At 38.2% G+C, this 18,822-nt stretch overlaps 1 protein-coding gene across 2 annotated transcripts in view; it reads right to left on the bottom strand.

Moving 5' to 3' along the window:
* The window catches only part of LOC104897722 (alpha-mannosidase At3g26720), a 28,067-nt gene that overhangs the window by 2,911 nt on the left and 6,334 nt on the right, over positions 1–18,822 (bottom strand). Inside the window, exons 4-24 of one of the 2 annotated variants that reach the window (XM_048647653.2) lie at positions 16,474–16,648; positions 16,153–16,272; positions 15,969–16,055; positions 15,817–15,888; positions 14,475–14,588; positions 7,019–7,119; positions 6,840–6,933; positions 6,590–6,757; positions 6,419–6,508; positions 5,657–5,722; positions 5,490–5,546; positions 4,986–5,199; positions 4,750–4,889; positions 4,342–4,410; positions 4,156–4,230; positions 4,015–4,086; positions 2,598–2,645; positions 2,186–2,305; positions 1,966–2,031; positions 1,277–1,389; positions 1,082–1,166 (exon numbers count right to left, since the gene is read on the bottom strand). In XM_048647653.2, the coding sequence (XP_048503610.1) occupies positions 1,082–1,166; positions 1,277–1,389; positions 1,966–2,031; positions 2,186–2,305; positions 2,598–2,645; positions 4,015–4,086; positions 4,156–4,230; positions 4,342–4,410; positions 4,750–4,889; positions 4,986–5,199; positions 5,490–5,546; positions 5,657–5,722; positions 6,419–6,508; positions 6,590–6,757; positions 6,840–6,933; positions 7,019–7,119; positions 14,475–14,588; positions 15,817–15,888; positions 15,969–16,055; positions 16,153–16,272; positions 16,474–16,648 (2,146 nt within the window). The remainder of the gene's footprint in view (positions 1–1,081; positions 1,167–1,276; positions 1,390–1,965; positions 2,032–2,185; positions 2,306–2,597; positions 2,646–4,014; positions 4,087–4,155; positions 4,231–4,341; positions 4,411–4,749; positions 4,890–4,985; positions 5,200–5,489; positions 5,547–5,656; positions 5,723–6,418; positions 6,509–6,589; positions 6,758–6,839; positions 6,934–7,018; positions 7,120–14,474; positions 14,589–15,816; positions 15,889–15,968; positions 16,056–16,152; positions 16,273–16,473; positions 16,649–18,822) is intronic. The other variant, XM_010684665.4, reaches the window with a different exon arrangement.

Genomic DNA, 18,822 nt, shown 5'->3' with positions numbered 1-18,822 from the left:
TGTTTTGAACTGCAGTTTTATTTTTTCTGAAGATAAGGTAAAACCATAAGTTATGTTTCTGTCTCACAGTTGGCAAGAGCAATCTCTCTCTCTGCGAACAATCATCACAGCAAAACAATGGATACACTCCATTTTCAGAGCTCTAATTTCACCAAAGACTTCTCAATTCAAGTTTCAAAACCTTAATCTGAAATGCAAACCTTGTTTATAAATCGATGCACTCCAGCCCCCGCTTCAAAATCTTATCACTACTCCATTACTGTACCCTCAAAACCAAGTCAGCAATCCATATGTTTAATAATTCAAATGTTCTCTCCACTGCTAACGCTAACAACTGCAACGGCATTTCCCAGATTCTAGAAGCAACAAGGAGAGGGAAAGAGTACATCATCCTCTTGTATTTTTGCAGGGCATGGAGGAAAAGAGAGATATAAAATGGCAAAAATTTAAGTTTAAGCCTTAAGGTACGCATAAAAAATTATGGAAGGAATTTCTCCGGTCTTGCCCCATTCCACAGTAGATAAAGCAGCAAGCTGTAAACACGTATTTTCCTAATTTCATTTCCTTCCCTATGGCAATTAAACCTTGCAGATAGATTTAACTATGATAGGTGGATTGCTTCCAAGTTGTCCCTTCCCTGGGAACATCTCAGATATTCAGGCTTCAGGCGCGTTATTTAAAGAACTTATGGCATGTTATAATTCAAGAAAGCTTTCTTTTTTGTTCAGAACCTTTTGAACTGGTCACTTCTGGTTGCTGTTTGCTTATTTATGATGATTCGTTATAATAATGATTATGGATGACAAAGACACTTGATACTCAGCACTATCAAGTCAAAACAATATTCCTAAAATAAAGTCCTAACCATATTGTTCGGCAGTCAGCTGACTGTTAGCCCTATTCAGCATAATCAGGCATCTAAGTTCCTTGTCATTGTTACCTATAAATAAACAGCTCTACAAGCAAAATGCATCTCAAAACCTATAAGTTTCCACCAATATTAAACTATAGCAAAAGTGTATTATCACAAGACTTCCCAAGGGGTATAATCAAATTAGATATTATGGGATTAATTACTCACAGTTAGGCCTGTGCACTTGTCATGAGCACACAATGTTTCATTTAGGGCCTCCGCAACACCCTTACCATCGTCTTTGAGCAACCGTCTACAAAATAAGGAAACTACAGTAATTACATGTACAGTGAGATGAAAATGGTTAGAGCTTCACTTAGAAGCTTTATTTCGTACAACAGCCATTTGTAAAGTGCAGTATACCTATGGAGCATGAGCTCTATCTGACCATCCAATATGCTAGACCCTCCAACCGCTCTATCCACCAAAACAGAGAATTCATTGGCATCATCATGCAGATATATTCCAGAGTTAACCTGAGCAAAGCATCAGAAACAATAATGTGGAATCAAAAAAAGAAAGAAAGATACAATAAGTGCATAATCATGTGTACTTTGGCTCCAGATAGTTATACATAATTCATGTCAACCCAACCTAACAAAAAAGAAACATTTTACAAAGCCTAATTGTCTAAGGTAATAAAAGATTAGAAAAATGTCTCGATGAAGTTGGACTAATTTGAAAATTCAAACGAGGTAGAAGATTAAAGGGTGTAGCAAGAGAAAAAAACACGTGCAAAAACATAAGCACTGAAAATGCGCGGTTGCACTATGCTCTTTGAAGCATCTTTTCTTTTTTCCTTAAGGAGGGGCAAGGATTGCTTCTGGTATGATAGAGACTTTTACAAATAATCCCTGATCAATTTCCAACTTGTTGATCTTTTTTCTTTTTTGAAGGGACCAACTTGTTGATCTTGAAATTACAATTATCATATTGGAAGAAGAGAAATTGACAATTTATGCATAACAACAGAAGGTGGGCTCCTAGCTCTTGTCAGTTGAGAAATACTTTTAAGCCAAAACACACATGTGAGAGTTGGAATAAGAACATACAGGATAATAGTTCCCAGCAACTGGTTGATTTATTTGCAGATCCCAGTCTGATCTATAATCCCGAACCTGTAAACAAGCCAAGTCTTTACTACACCGGGTAAGGAAGGAGTTTCCAAACTTGAAAAAGAAATAGCACTTATAAGTAAAATCTCCTTCTCACTACTGACTCTCCAATGAATATTAGTACACCAAACAGATGAATCACACTTGAAAATGATACCCTTTCAATAAAATCACGTCCATTTGAATCTGTGTAGAATTTTTTATTTGACTTGATGTCAGTTGACAATTTAGCCACAACTTCTTTTCCAATCCCATCTTCAACAGGTATAGGTCCCACCTAAACACAAGACAATGCCATAACTGTATCAAATACGTTGAGGGAGGGAATCAAAAGAAGCATTGCTCGGTTAAAATTATTTGAACAATGGTGAAGCGGAGAAGAGTCTAGTTCATATATAACAATCATGTATGACAGGAAGCATAGAGAAAGCAAGTCTATACTCCTTTATAATATGCCCCTATTCGAGAATACCTCATCCTACCTCAGAATCTTTCATATCTTCTTTTCGAAATGTGAATACTAACCTTGCAGCAAATTTAAAATATACAGTATAGGTTATTAAGCTTACCACATATTCAACTTCAACATGCTCCTTCCCCTTGTAAACTCTTGTGACCTAGATATATTTCAAAGGACAATTAATTAACATTGCTGGAGAATGTAATGCAAACAAACCAGAGAAAAACCAGAAAGATCTTATATTCATATCTGACAGAAATAGCAGGATAAGATATGATTCTACACAACTTCTTTGAGCAATGTTTTCTAACCCCATGTTAAGCTCCAAAGTTTTGCCAATAATAAGAATTACTTTGGAGCAACGAGTGAAATAGAATGCACTGACAAAATGTCATGAAAACCCTCATCAAACATCTCCTTGTAACACGAAGTTATGATTTTTCGAGCTTATACACGTCATTGGAACCACAAGAATTATAAGGATAGAGATAAAACACAAAGGTATAGCTGCCTTCTAAGATCAAAACTGCAAATCACAAGCCTAGAAAAAAGGATGACTACTGCATATGTGGAACCTCATAAGATGTCCAAAGTTATAGGCTAGAGGATTTGATTTCCTTGAAAATCAATGACAGATGGTCAAAAACATATCTAATTAAGCAAATTAACCACTTACTAAGCAAGAGAGATTGGCTATGATTTCAGTATTAAGGATGAAGCTGGCTATCTGATGTTAGAGATGCATATATGAAACAGAATGGGGCTCTTCTAACCGCAGAACACTAAGTGCAATAAAAAAAATAACATCCGGTCATTCACTCTGCAGCAATAAATCAAGCTATGCCTATAACTGTGTACATGGAAAACATATAAACTAATTAGAACTGTGCGCTTGAGAAATAACGTTTTTAAGATGCAATAGGTTGTGTGGCAATGTGCCTACAGAGGGCCACCATAGATAATATAATAAGTTGGTATATGAGTCCCTGTAAAAATTTTAATTTCTAATGAAGAATATTTTGTACTCAGTCGTCTACTTTCACTACCCAAAAATGACTGTCCCAGTCACGACTATTTATGCAAGTTAAGCTGTGTAAGTAATGAGTATGATCGACCTAAATAATGTCAACATAGAGGGAATAAGAAATTGTTTGAAGAAGCACTCGATAAATGATTGAGTCAAGTATATACCAAAGCAGGAATTAGGATAATGATTATGGGATAGCAATAATGTCTTTTTCCTCTTTCGATATATTTTTATACTATAAAAATCTTAAAAGGATGCTCCTTGGACGATTATACTTAAACAGTACGCACTTCTAGCAACAAGTTAATCCAAACTAATTTATCTGTGACACAGCGGAAGTTACAAACTGCAGCAGAGCAATTATCTACTTCACTTGTGTCACATCTGACATATTTACTGTTCCTTTCTTTGGCAAGTCAATACACCACGTTCACGAAGTGAGAAGCATCTCATTTATGCAATAGATAAAAGAACATAAAAGTGCTACAATACAAAGCACCTGATGTATCCATGAATTGATCTGTTGATGAACTTCATCTACCAAAGGACCACGCATGACAGTTGATTGTACCTGCAAGTCGACAGGTGGAGACTTAGAGTTATTTCCCCCCCAAAGTGTGTAAATGGAAGGGAATCATACAAGAGCATTAAAAACCTCTCCCTTGGACTGCTTCTCGTATGTGCCATTTGGTCGGAACACATATGCCCCAGAGGCCTGCAACAATCAACAATGATATGATTTTCATTTTTATTTCTACAGGAATGTATCCAGAACTAGTTTCAATCATGACTACATTAGTAAATTGGAGAGACCTGCAGGGTCTACCTGAGGATCTTTATCAGTTCCATTGTATCCTGGATAAAAACCATAGGACACTTCCACAGATTTCTTACCCTTCACAAGAAAAAATAAAGCGTCTCATAAACCAGCAGAAAGCAGCTAAGAGTGGGAGGATATGAAATGAACTTCAATAGTTAGCATAGATAAAGATTCCCCCTAGGCAAAAACAAGACAAAGTAACAGATCAAAAACTCTTGAACAAGATATGATTAGACTAACTATAGCATAGATAAAGATTCCCCCTAGGCATAACAAGACAAAGAAACAGAAAGTCATGACCAAGAATGATCAGGCTAACTGTAGCCACATTACCACTTTTAATTTTCAGTGAAAAGAAATATATTGAGAAGCATATGCATTATCACAATAAGCACAGAGAATAAATTAACATACCAAGTTTCTGTGTTTATAATGATAATTCAACTTTCCATTCTCCTCAGAGAGAGTAATTTTCAAACTCTCCGAACCAATATCAAAAGCAAACTTCTTGTTGCCTTGATATGTGTAAACAGATGATCTTTTCAACTTAGCACCTGCATTTAAGAGTCCACAGCATACAGGACAATCAATATACCAGCTCAAGATTGTGATACACTCGTATAAAATAAACATAAAGAAGATTCTCATGCCTTTAGCACCAGACACAACATAGGTGTTGAAACCAAGAGGTGGTACAGATGCTGTAAATACGAGCCAATACTTAGGTGTATCTCTTGCAGTTACACCCAAGTAAGACGCCACATGGAAGTTGCTCATGCTCAATTGCACATCAGACATAGGAAGAACTTGTGCCTCTATCTCCCTTCCTTCATAATCACGAACTGCAACATCTTCCTTCTTGACCTGCAACCAGGTGTAATCTTCTCAAATGACACAAGTCAAGCATTAATTAGATGCAAGCTTGAATAGGCTTTTCGTAGGTGATGAAGTAGAACATGTTAAAATGAATAACTTTCACATCATTTGTGGACTCAAAATCAGTTTAGATCAAAGCTGGCTTGGCACCATACAGCCACGCAGGCATACAGCAGATGAGCTCCAAGGGGGTGCTGACAATATACACCAAGTGGATGCAACCGTAAAGTCAAGAACCAAGGTGTAAATGGTTATAAGTCAGATAAGATGTTACTTACAGGAATACGAATAACGTCTTCTCTCCTCCATCCAAGAGGATTATAGACTACCACAATCTTGCAAATTGACAAAATGCAGAGTGAGATGATTTCATACATTTCAAACAAAGCAGTACATGGTGATGAATCAGCATAATATATGCATATAAAATGAAATATTCTTGTACCAAGTCTTTTCCATGAGAGAGATCAGTTTCTGATGCAGGACAATAACTTATATTTAACAGTGGACACTGCAAAGAAGAAAGATAGTTAGCTGCATATTGAATATGTCTCACATATATAAAAAAAGGAGAACAAAGGAAAAAGAAAATAACATCTTTTACTTGGTTCACTTTTCTAAAGCCGTTTACAACTTACAATTTTAGGCTAGAGAGACTATTTCTCAGCTTCTTTCACATACTATATGTCCTTATCATTCTGAAATGAAATACTAAAATGATTATGATAAAAGGAGATTCCCCCAGTATATGCATTCTATACTTCTTAGCACAATCCCCTTTCTATACCAATAAACAAAAAAAAAAAAAAAAAAAAAAAAGACGAAGCACCAGTATATTACAACTCTCTGTACATTTAGCATTTGAAAGAAATTCTTGAAGCAAAACTGTCTACAGCATACTTTTCTAAAGACATAATTGAAAGTTGGAGCCCGTAGACATCTTCTTTGAGTGACTTGATCTGTCCACTAACTAGGTCAGGACTTCAGTAAGTCCTAGTTCACCAAATACCTAGGTAAACCAGTTTCCAAACATATCAATTCATTGTAAAGAATCCATAGCTTGTGACACTTATTTAAATTATGAAGCTGTCTTGTGGTCGTGGACTATTACAAAAGATAAAGGCATAAGTCAAAATCAAAAGCTACAAAAAGCACCCGTAAGTTTATGTAAAAATAGAGAGACAGGGAAAGGATTCTTATGAGTTGCCTGCTGAAATTTTGTAGTAGGGTTTTGACATCCAGTAGCGCTCGAAGATTGAGTCAAGCATCCAATTGATGATGCAACCAGCACCTCAGCCTACAAAGTAAAAGAAATGCATGAATATAGTAGTACAATTGAGCCAGGAACACAATCTTGTGATTACGGTGTAATATGCACCTCCTGATAACCAATAGACAGTCTCTTGGCATAATCGTTAGCTACATGCTGCTTTTCAGTACCAGTCACTGCATCATGGTGTTGAGCTATAGCTAAGGCATTTGCTAATGCATCATTATTGGGGCCTGATTTACTCCTTCCTATAAAATATTCCAGTTGTCTCGCTGCCTGAAATTATATAAAACTATGATTTTCCAAGTTATGAAGTTAGAGGTTTCATTCTTCACACCAGAAAAATGAAAGAATGTACCATATAGTAGCCACTCATCTCCCTAACATAACGCTTCAAAGCGGGTCTGCTAGTAAAGTATCCTGTCCAGTATCCATTAATTCTATCTGCGTATCTGTATAGAGAAAATTTGCCTCATAATAGCCTAAATGCAAGATAATAATCTACCAATAATAATTGCATTCAGATGTTCCACTTACGGAAAGAAGTCATCAGCTTTCATAGGCCAGGATTCTTGAGTTGCATGTTTTGCATCGGTATATATTGATGGGGTTGAGTATAGTGCATTGACACGTCCATCCTGGAACCAGTTCATACAATGATACAAATGAGTGAGCCAATCCAGCAGGTCAGATGCATCATTACTCGTATATGGATCTCTGTGGCCCCAGAGGAAGACAACAAGCTAGGGTATAATAAGATCCAAAAAGGTCTTTTTTATTTATTAAAAATTTGTATATATCTAATAACAGCTGAAAAGAGAGTACTAAAGGTGAGGACAAGCTGTCCTCAAGCAGAAAGCAAAATTAACATGTTTAAGCCATTTTCTTTAGAACTTCCCAATCGAAGAACTCTTAAAATCACCTGCAAAATTAGCCCATACTGACTCTAGAAAAGTGACTTTATCCCACAACAAATCACTTGAGAAGGAAACTCTGGAAATGTTAGGGGAATCCTGCTCCAAGTCCAACGACACACTTCTAAGTTCTCACAATCACCATAACAACATTGTACCACAGAAGCTTCTACTCTTTTACCCCTCCAAGTCCAAACCCCCACAAAGTGAATCTGAAGCCATTCCAAATTCCAAAATATCCAAAGGATAAACGCACAACTCCTGACGCAAAGCAAACAACCTCTTACAAATACACACACAACCTGGCAATGAAGAAAACATTGTAGGCGTGACTCATTGTTTACTCGGCTAAGCAAATAGATATCATGTGATATAGCCGACCCTGGTCTTTGCTTTAGAAATCATTAGTATTGGTCCTCCCAACACCAGTATCCACACTTAGGCTATCACCTCAAGAGGAACCCTTTCCTTCCAAATGGAGCTGCTACTTGTAAGGCTAAATACCTTGAAGGTTTGACTGAAGCAACATGAACATCCTCCACTCAGTTAGCTTTATACTCGGAATCTCAAACATAGTGTAAGAATATGCCTTGAATTGTGGTGCTCAAGAAGTGTTCGACGAATTGCACAAGAGAGACGCAAAACTGCGTCTCGCCCGGGCGGTCGGGCGAACCTCGCCCGGTCGGGCGCGGGAGCAAGTTGGAGAAGCGTTTGTTTCGCCCGGTCGGGCAGGTCTCGCCGGTCGGGCGCGTGTACACTTTAGGAGAGCTGGGGACCGCCCGGTCGGGCGGATTTCGCCCGGCGCCGGGCGGATCGGGAAAAACGCGGAAAACGCGTTTTTGAGCGGTTTATAAATAGGTTATTTTAACCTATCTTTTACACTACGAAAAACACTCTGTTCTCTTTGTAATCTGGTTTCTTCTCATAATAAAATATTCTCTCTCTCTCTGCCGTGGACGTAGCCAATTTGGTGAACCACGTAATTCTGGTGTCTGATTTTATTGTTTTTGCATTCATTATTTGTTCTTCCTCACATCCGTTATAACAAACTGGTATCAAGAGCTTTGGTTTCGATCTGTGTGAGAAAGATGTCTGGGGTGAATGTCAAAATCGATAAATTTACTGGGAGGAATAGTTTTAGTCTGTGGCAGATCAAGATGCGGGCGTTACTGAAGCAACAGGGGTTGTGGGCACCGTTGGCAAAGAAAGCAACGGATTTAGTCACCGCTGAGATGGCCGTTCTGGAGGAGAAAGCTCATTCAACGATTATGTTTGTGCTGGCAGATGACATAATCACTGAAGTCGCGGAGGAGGAAACCGCATCTGGTCTGTGGTTGAAATTAGAGAGTTTGTACATGACAAAATCTCTAACCAACAAGTTGCTTTTGAAGCAACGTCTGTTCAGCTGCGAATGCAGGAAGGTATGCCTCTTAGAGATCATCTTGATCAATTAAATACAATTTTATTAGAATTGCGTAATATTGATGTGAAGGTGGAGGATGAGGATGCCGCTTTAATTCTGCTTGTTTCTTTACCTATATCGTATGAAAATTTTGTGCAATCTTTCATTGTTGGTAAAGATTCTGTGTCCCTAGAAGAAGTTAGATCATCTTTGCATACTAGGGAATTGCGCCATAAGGCATCTGGTAGTAGTACAGAAAGTCAGTCTTCTGGGTTAGTGGCCAGTAGTAGTGGTGGTAAAGGACATGGTAAAAAGAATTTTAAGAAATCTGGAAATTCTAAAGGGGGTCCTAAACCTAATGATATCTGTAACTACTGTAAGGAAAAGGGGCATTGGAAGAAGGAATGTCCTAAAAAGAAGCATCAGGAGAACAAATCTGGGTCTGGTTCTGGTTCTGCTGCTGTTGCAGCAGAAAATTCGAATTCTGAGGATGACCTTGCTCTAGTGGCAAATGAGAAAACATATAGTGATGTGTGGGTTCTTGATTCTGGAGCGTCATATCATATGAGTCCTCATAGGGAGTGGTTTACTACTTATGAGCAGGTAGATGGGGGAAATATTTCGATGGCTAACAGTGCAGTCTGTAAGATAGTTGGAATAGGCTCTATCAAGATCCGGACTCATGATGATATTATCTATACTTTGAAAAATGTTAAGCATGTTCCACAGATGACCAACAATCTGATTTCACTTAGTCTACTAGACAGTAAGGGTTTCAGTTTCAGAGGGAGTGGTGGAGTTGTTGTTTGCAAGGGTTCAAAGGAGGTTTTAAGGGGGTCAAGCGTAGTACTTTGTATGTTCTGCAGGGTTCTACTATCTCAGGTTCAGCTTCTATTGCATCGTCTGAGGTTCAGAAGGAGGATATGACCAAGCTATGGCACATGAGACTTGGTCATATGAGTGAGAGAGGAATGCAAATCCTCTCCAAGGCAGATCTTCTATGTGGCCATAAGGTCACAAACCTGGAGTTTTGTGAGCATTGTGTTTTGGAAATTACATCGTAGCAAGTTTCCTAAGGGCATTCATAGAACAAAAGGTACTCTGGATTATATCCATTGATTGTTGGGGTCCTTCACGCGTGGAGTCTTTGGAGGTCACAGGTATTTTGTTCTTTATAGATGATTATTCAAGAATGACTTGGTTGATATTATTGAAGTCAAAAGGTGAAGCTTTCAAAATTTTAAGCAGTGGAAGGCATTAGTGGAAAATCAAACTGGGAAGAAGATCAAAAGGCTACGAACTGATAATGGTCTGGAATTTTGTTTGTCTGAGTTCAAGAGTTCTGTAAAATTGAAGGGATTGCTAGGCATCACACTGTCAGAAATACACCACAGCAGAATGGTGTAGCAGAAAGAATGAATCAGACACTTCTGGAGAGAGCTCGATGCATGCTCTTTAATGTTGGTATGACTAGAAGTTTCTGGGGAGAAGCTGTCAATACAGCATGTTATTTGATAAATCGTGGACCTCATTCTGGGATCAATCTCAAAACACCATATGAGATGTGGTCAGGTAAGCCTGCAGATTACTCAGATTTGCGAGTTTTTGGTTGTAATGTCTATTCTATCATGTGAATGAAGGAAAATTAGAACCAAGGGCTAAAAGGGAGTGTTTGTGGGTTATGGAGATGGGTTAAGGGTTATAGAATCTGGTCCCTCTGAAAAAGGGTTATACTTAGTAGAAATGTAGTCTTTGATGAAAATTCTATGTTTAATCCTACTGTGATGTCCATTGAAGTGTCAGATAGTAGTAGTGTTGATAAACAGGTGGAGCAGCAAGCACTCATGATGAGAGTGATGATCATCAACACATTGGTTCTGAAGAACCATCATCTTCGACGCTAGTGAGGAGGCGCCTAGCCTGGCACGGGAACGTCCTATAAGGACAAATTTTGGTAAACCTCCAATAGATATGGGTTTGAAGATATGGTAGCTTATGCACTGCAGGTCGCTGAAGAGGTGGATGTCTATGAGCCATCAACCTATAGGGAGGCAGTTACATGTACGGAGTCTACCCATTGGCTTGCTGCAATGGGGGAAGAGATGGAGTCACTTCATAAGAACGAGACTTGGGAGCTTGTGTCTAAGCCTTCAGGGAGAAAAATTGTTACTTGTAAATGGGTTTTCAAGAAAAAGGAGGGGATGACATCTGAAGAAGGGGTCAAGTATAAGGCTCGACTGGTTGCAAGAGGGTTCACACAAAGGGAGGGTGTAGACTATAATGAGATTTTTTCGCCTGTAGTCAGACATACTTCCATCAGGGTGCTACTAGCGATAGTTGCACATCAGGATTTTGAGCTTGAGCAGCTAGATGTAAAAACAGCTTTCTTACATGGAGAGTTGGAGGAGGAGATATATATGGCTCAACCAGATGGGTTTCAGGTTCCAGGAAAAGAAAACAGTGTTTGCAAGTTGAAGAAGTCCTTATATGGGCTAAAGCAGTCTCCAAGGCAATGGTACAAGAAGTTTGATAGCTATATGATGAAGCTAGGCTACAACAGGAGCTCATATGATTGTTGTGTGTATCATAACAAGCTGACAGATGGGTCTTTATCTACTTAGTGCTATATGTGGATGATATGTTGATAGCTGCCAGGAACAAGTCAGATGTTCAGAAATTGAAGGAACTTCTCAGTGCTGAATTTGAAATGAAGGATTTGGGTGCAGCAAGGAAGATTTTGGGGATGGAAATTTATAGGGATAGGACTCAGAAGAAACTTTTCTTGTCACAGAAGGGTTATATTGAGAAGATATTGTCAAGGTTTGGCATGTCAACAGCAAAACCTATAGATACTCCAAGTGCTTCGAATAGTCATTTGTCTGTGGCTTTTGCACCTAAGTCGGCTGAGGAGAAGGAGTACATGAGTCGGGTTCCGTATGCTAGTGCAGTAGGGAGTCTGATGTATGCTATGGTTTGCACTAGGCCGGATCTTGCACATGCAGTCAGTGTGGTTAGTAGGTTCATGGGTGATCCTGGTAAGGAGCATTGGCAGGCAGTCAAGAGGATCTTTCGGTACCTTAGAGGTACGTCAGATATTGGTCTCATTTATGGAGGTGATATGGCTTGCTTAGTTGCAGGATATTCTGATTCTGATTATGCTGGAGATGTAGATGGTAGAAGGTCTATGACTGGATATGTGTTTACTCTTGGTGGTTCTGTGGTGAGTTGGAAAGCAACTTTACAACCTACTGTAACTTTGTCTACTACTGAGGCAGAGTACATGGCCTTGACAGAAGCAGCTAAGGAGGGATCTGGTTAAAGGGGTTAATCAGTGATTTGGGTCTACATCATGATCAAGCAACTGTGTTCTGTGACAGCTTAAGTGCAATATGTTAGCAAAGGATCAAGTCCATCATGAGAGGACTAAACATATTGATGTCAGATATCATTTTCTGAGGAGTGAGACAAGGATTAAGGTGAAGAAGGTAGGAACTGCTGATAATCCTGCTGATATGTTCACCAAGCCGGTTCCGCAGAGTAAGTTCCAACATTGCTTGGACTTACTTAATTTCGTGATTGTTAGTTGCCCTCTTGGGGCAATTCTGGAGTCCTTAGGGACTAATCTGGTCTGGTTGTCTTTTGGGACAAATCTGGTGTTTGGGAGATTCTGGGCGTTGTGATCAATGCATCTGGTTTTCTGGTGATTATGAGAGAATTCAAGTCAAGGTGGAGATTTGTAAGAATATGCCTTGAATTGTGGTGCTCAAGAAGTGTTCGACGAAATGCAAGAGACGCAAAACTGCGTCTCGCCCGGGCAGGTCGGGCGAACCTCGCCCGGTCGGGCGCGTGAGCAAGTTTGAGAAACGTTTGTTTCGCCCGGCGGGCAGGTCTCGCCCGGTCGGGGCGTTACACTTTAGGAGAGCTGGGGACCGCCCGGTCGGGCGGATTTCGCCCGGGCGCCGGGCGGATCGGGAAAAGACGCGGAAAACGCGTTTTTGAGCGGTTTTATAAATAGGTTATTTTAACCTATCTTTTACACTACGAAAAACATCTGTTCTCTCTGTAATCTGGTTTCTTCTCATAATAAAATATTCTCTCTCTCTCTGCCGTGGACGTAGCCAATTTGGTGAACCACGTAATTCTGGTGTCTGATTTTATTGTTTTTGCATTCATTATTTGTTCTTCCTCACATCCGTTATAACACATAGAAGTAAGCTCCTCTAACTCTCTAACATGAGGCGGTCACCAGCAATGTGACTCTCAAACACTATCAAGTATCAACATAAAGAAGGAAGCACAGGCATTATATAGAGAAGATGAGGAAATTGTGGAAAAAACATCCTCCTGAAAAATAATGTGCCAGCCAACTATAAAAAGTGGAAACTTGTAAGTTAAATTTCTGCTGACAAGAATCCACATTTTGACACAATACATATTTACTCAATATAATATTATACCATAGGGACTTGGGTTCAAGAGGAGGAATGCCCCAACTACTTTCTCACAAAACCAAGATTGTAAGATATCACTCTCCCAAAGCTCAAACCTCCATCTGCCTTTGAACTGCAAACTATATCCCACCTCACAAGATGGTCCTTCCAATATCAATACACCCATAAGTTCCCTCATTAACCTCTCAATCTTATTTGCAACAGCCATCGCAATTTAAAGAAAAACAGAAGAGGGATGCTAGACAAATAAGATTGAATTTGAATCTGCTCTATCCTTTCACCAAGGAAACGTAGACATTCTTCTGCCTAACTAGTCTCTTGAAATCCTCAAACTGAAAAGTCTCCGAACACGTATTGCCACTAAGAGGCAACCCAGATAACTGAGAGGCCAACTTTGAACTTGACAGCCAATCAAAGCAAAAAGCTCTCTTAAGAGCAGAAAGATGATGATTGGCCCCTCAGACTTCAGAGAGGATGATCTCCAAACCTAAAAGCACCTTAAAGACCTGTAACAAAGTGAGGACCCTTCTTGAAATTATCTCTTGGAATAGTGTCATTCACTGTCATCTAAATATTGTAAATGAGACACTTGGAATTACTCTTAACCCACCTCAAATATTCACAGATTTATTCATGCAAGAGAACTGGAAACCGCCTTGAACCAAGAATGAGTCCATGGTGAATCACATATCATAACTAGAAAATAAAAATGACAATAAATTGAGCCAACTCGTGAACTACTCGAACTCCACTTTGTCAAAATCCGGCCAAAAATCGACTTGAGCTCAAACCCAGCTTGAAACGTAAATGAGTTGATTTGAGAGACCCTCAAATCAACTCAAGAAACTTGTGAGCAGCACCATAAATATTAATTATATTTTTATTGTTTTTGGATGGGAGACCCTTGAGCATTGTGTGTTTTTTTTTAAAGAATCATTACTATTAAAAAAGGTTATATAACAGCGTAGGAACAACCGAACAATTACGCATATACATTTGAGTAATTCAGGTTAGCATCCACGACTGAGATTTTGAGCTCGACTAGATTCAAGCTGAGTCGAGCTCGAGTCAAACTCAATTCTAAAAGTCAAGCATAACTCAACTTGTGATCAACTCGATCGATTATCACCCCCAATCATAACCAATGGCAAGCCACGCTAGGAAATTATCAATCTCAAAATCCAAAAGCACTTTAAATAATCAACCACCATTGAAGATGACATTACCAAGTTAACATAATGAATCAGCTTCTCCATTTGCCGGAACCATGTATGAGCATATTGGTACTTGAAATCTGTTCCCATGGTCCACATTATATGATTTGTTCGGGTTACATTTGCCTGAGAGGGAATAATATTAATAATACCATCATCTTATTGAACTGCACATCAAAAGACAATTGTAAAATAGATTTGTCATTCTTCTTAATTTACCTCGTTTATTTATTTTTTCTTGTTTCTTTTTTGTCTTCTGGTTTTGTTATGTGGTGGTGGGGGTGGGGAGGGAGATGATAGTGAACTAATAACCACGATATGACACCAAATGCTGACTGATGCTAGTAGAACCTGGGATGTCAGTATGCAAACAAAGACCGCCTAACCCTACAAAGACTCGAAGAGAGATATATTGGAAATTACAAGGAATATCTACGATGTAAAAACAAGATGGTATTACAGCAAGGCATAACACTATCAAACTTTAATTTCGATTGAATGTTGTTCAAATATAAGATAAAAAATTTAAGGCCAATCCAGCGCAAAATAATTCTATAAGGAAGCATATAATACAGTAGCATAACAAAAAACAAATAAAACCACCACAGTCCTGAGCAAAGTAGCTAAAATCATCAATATTTCAACTATATGTCTGAATAAATTTAATCATAACCGCCAATGTTAAGTAGGCAAATTATCTAGCTATGTAGACTGTAGAGTGACACCATGTGGAATTTGGCCAATCTGCCTTATACCTAACGTCTAGATAAGATATCCTGGGAAAAAAGAGCTCACTTTAAAGCAACACAAAGCTTACATAGTGAATGTCTGATCACATTACTTGAGTGTGATTTATCCCCTTAGCCTCTCATAAAATAAAGCTCCATGCAGTAACCCTGAGGACACTTTCAATAGATAGCTCTAGCCCTAGGCCAATACATTTTACCTAAGGAGACTGATGTCCAGTGCTAATAAAACCACAGATAGACAATCATAATCCTGTTCCCAACAGATGTTATAGCAATCACCTAGACATCCTAAGGAAAATGAAACATCATCTAGATTTCCAGGCAACATAGTCTATGACACATACTAGCAATAAAAACAAAAAACAAAAGAAAAAAAAAGAAACATATTGACATACTACCTCTACTAAAACAATTCTGACATACCACTTTGCCAACTACGTAGCCTAGTGGCTAAGTAGTAAGTACATAATAGTTTATATAATATGAAGAAGAAAAACCAATCTGATGTCCAATATGCTGTGTGTTTCAGTATACAATTTTGAGGTTCAAACTTACGAAACTGGAGTAGTAAATTATCCAAAAAGGACCAAACCATCAGCATATACCTGTGATATTGCAGCAGCAACAAAGTCATTCACTCGATGTTGAACGTTATAATCAAATAAGGTTGGGTCATCCTTCACAACAAAAGAGAGTGTAAATATTCCACATGATATGGCCACACAAACTCTGAATCACACAAGAGAAAAGAGGTTACTTGGACAATCGGAGAGTCATCATTTACTTCAAAATGGAAACCATCAGGAGGTTCATAATTGCCTTGGCAAAAGGCACCAGCAAATATCTACAGAATAGGAAAAGGTTAGTCCTCCAGCTAGCAGACACAAGAAACAATTACCAAGTAAATTAGATGACAAACACAGAAACAATATGCTGTTTGCCTGAGCAGTTGCACCGAGACTCTTAGAGCCCTGCCAGACAACTTCAAGGCTCTTCTCACTCTTACGTTTCTTCAAGTCTTGGTAGTCTATTCTTGCAAAAAACAAAGAATCAAACCCAACCTACAGCAGTACAGAAGTAAAAACATATTCAGAGTTATGAGGAGCATAAGAAGTTCACATTAATGTTTTAAACCCTAAACTAACAACCCAATCAGGTTCACCTTGATATGCACAATTAAAATTGACTTTCTTGAGATAGAGAAAAGAGTACAAGAAGCATAATGTAACTATACATAGGCTACAAGATAAAGCCATACTTACCTCTGCTCCCAACAAATAAGCTTGTACGGCTGAATGTCCAAAGGGGTCAATTTGCCAACCAATTCTTGGTGTCACCCCAAATTCTTTCTTAAGGAATTGGTGTCCTAGTGTTGTTTGATCAATCATGTCAATATAGTGTGTAGCTGCCTCATCATGCATGACCATGCCCCCATTTCTGTAGGAAGTTGGGGAAAACCCTCAAAAAAACAAAGTAGGATAACATATATCAAGTTCACATGTTACTATAACATTTATATGATGTGCTTTCTGATCCAGTTTGAGTAATTGACAGCCCTTTCTTTTCAAGAAACTAAGTTTCTAGAACAAAATATTTCTGCAACTAAGACGTTATAAATTCAGAGCTCATCATCAGTTAGTCATAACTCACCAATCTAGAGATTTCAGACCATGATGGTTAAAAGAAGTACTCCTCCCTTGACTTTACTGAAAAGGCCATATAAGAAAAATAGCCAACCCAACCCAACAATCTATACCTTCAATTGTTAGTTGTTGGGATGTACAAAAATAAGGATGTATTTAAAAACTCGTGCATTTCTTCAATTTCATCTTAAAACCTGAAGTGACCTTATTTCTTCTTTTTTTTCTGGTTCAAAGTTAAGCAAAGGCTGATGAGGATCCAACCCGTGTCCTAGACATTACTTTATTTGGATCTCAATAAAATATCCAATGTTTTGAATTAATATATATAATGGTAACTAGAATTTTTGAGAATCATGTGTTTCAGATTCCTATACTTTTACTTATCTTCCTCGTGAACGTTTCACGTTCACTTTCTAAGCACACTGTAAGTTGAGCACATGAGGGAAGGTTATTTATGTCAATGGCTAAGAGTGTCCCATGACTCCCATCTATCTATAATTCAATTTTTTATGCTCTGTTTGGATTAGAGCATTTTATTTCAAATGAAGGATTTGGCTGAATTCTGCTGTTTGGGAATAGAAAGCATTTGGAATTGGATTTGGTCCAATTTCATACACTTGCTAAAAACAAGCTAGAATGAGGGATTTCAAATCACTTCTATAAAGATGTCATTTCAAATTTCAATGACCAGAATTTCACAGCTTCCTGAATTACTCCATCTCCAACCATCACAGTTCTCACAAAATCTTCAATTTCTCTCTCCTCAATCCACTTCATCTATGAACCACCAAAAAAACATGACAAAGGAAGGGAAACTCCCTCCATTATTTTGAGCTTGGAAGAGTAGCACCCACCATGAATTCATAATTCTTGTTATTCCCAAACAGCTGATTTGGAACTGAATGTGAGTATTTGAAATGTAGAATTTGAAAGTCATTTGACATTAATTCCTTCTATCCAAAGTTCCAAACACTAACTAAAGGTATTGCTTTCACAAGACTAGCCACCCGTCATCTACCTCCTACCAATATGAGATTTGGAGCAGGTCAGTTGCCACACTATCCTTGCATGTGACTGGGCATGTAACATGGCATTCCGCCATTTGGGAAGAAACTTCTTTGAGAAATAAAAATAACACTCTACACATTCTTGGATCCCCAAACCCATAAAGCATTATAGCACTTCTACCACTAAGCTAATGTTGAATTCATTGTGCAATTTCAAACAATAAAATAAAGATACTCTAAAACCATCTAATTCAAAATAAAAATAGAAAATGCAAGTCCAACATGCACATGTTAACTTTTCTCTCTAACGGTACAATTGAACACCTCGCACACCTCAGCAATTATATTTCTCGCGAGACTCCCTTAAAAAACATAGTCAACCAAGGCATCTCTTTTGTCATCAATACACAAAAGTCATGGTAAATGTTAGCCGTATCGGATAGATGTGATCAAGGTTTTTATTCAATTCTGCAACAACATGAAGTATTAAAATTTAAAATGGACTTGACTTCATCTATATTGATATGTAACAAATCTTCTTCTTTCATGATAAATCTAAGATAGTATATTAAAATCATCTGATAAAATATTCTGCTATGTGTGTAAAAAAAAAATCCCAACCAAAACCCAACAGCTACTTTCACTCATATCTTAGTTCCACGAGCATACAATTTCCAACTCAGATTATTCTAAAGAACATATAAATTAACATATATAACTAATAATCAAAAATAAACTCTGAGTCCAAATGAATTCTCTTTCTCCCCCAATCACCTGACTAATCCCATGCATTGCACAAGATCAAACACTACTTACAACTCATTCTTGGTCAATGAACTGTGTTTTGCCTTCACAATGGAGGGTTTTACAGCTAATAATATGCTATCAACTAAGTATTCTTTTGTGTACGTACTAAATCATTCTGCTTCCATCGCGCTATCTATAATAGATTTATCCTAGC

Source organism: Beta vulgaris, chromosome 6 (assembly GCF_026745355.1).
Source record: "Beta vulgaris subsp. vulgaris cultivar EL10 chromosome 6, EL10.2, whole genome shotgun sequence".
Taxonomy (NCBI): Eukaryota; Viridiplantae; Streptophyta; class Magnoliopsida; order Caryophyllales; family Amaranthaceae; genus Beta; species Beta vulgaris.
This window is presented reverse-complemented; position numbering and strand designations above follow the sequence as displayed.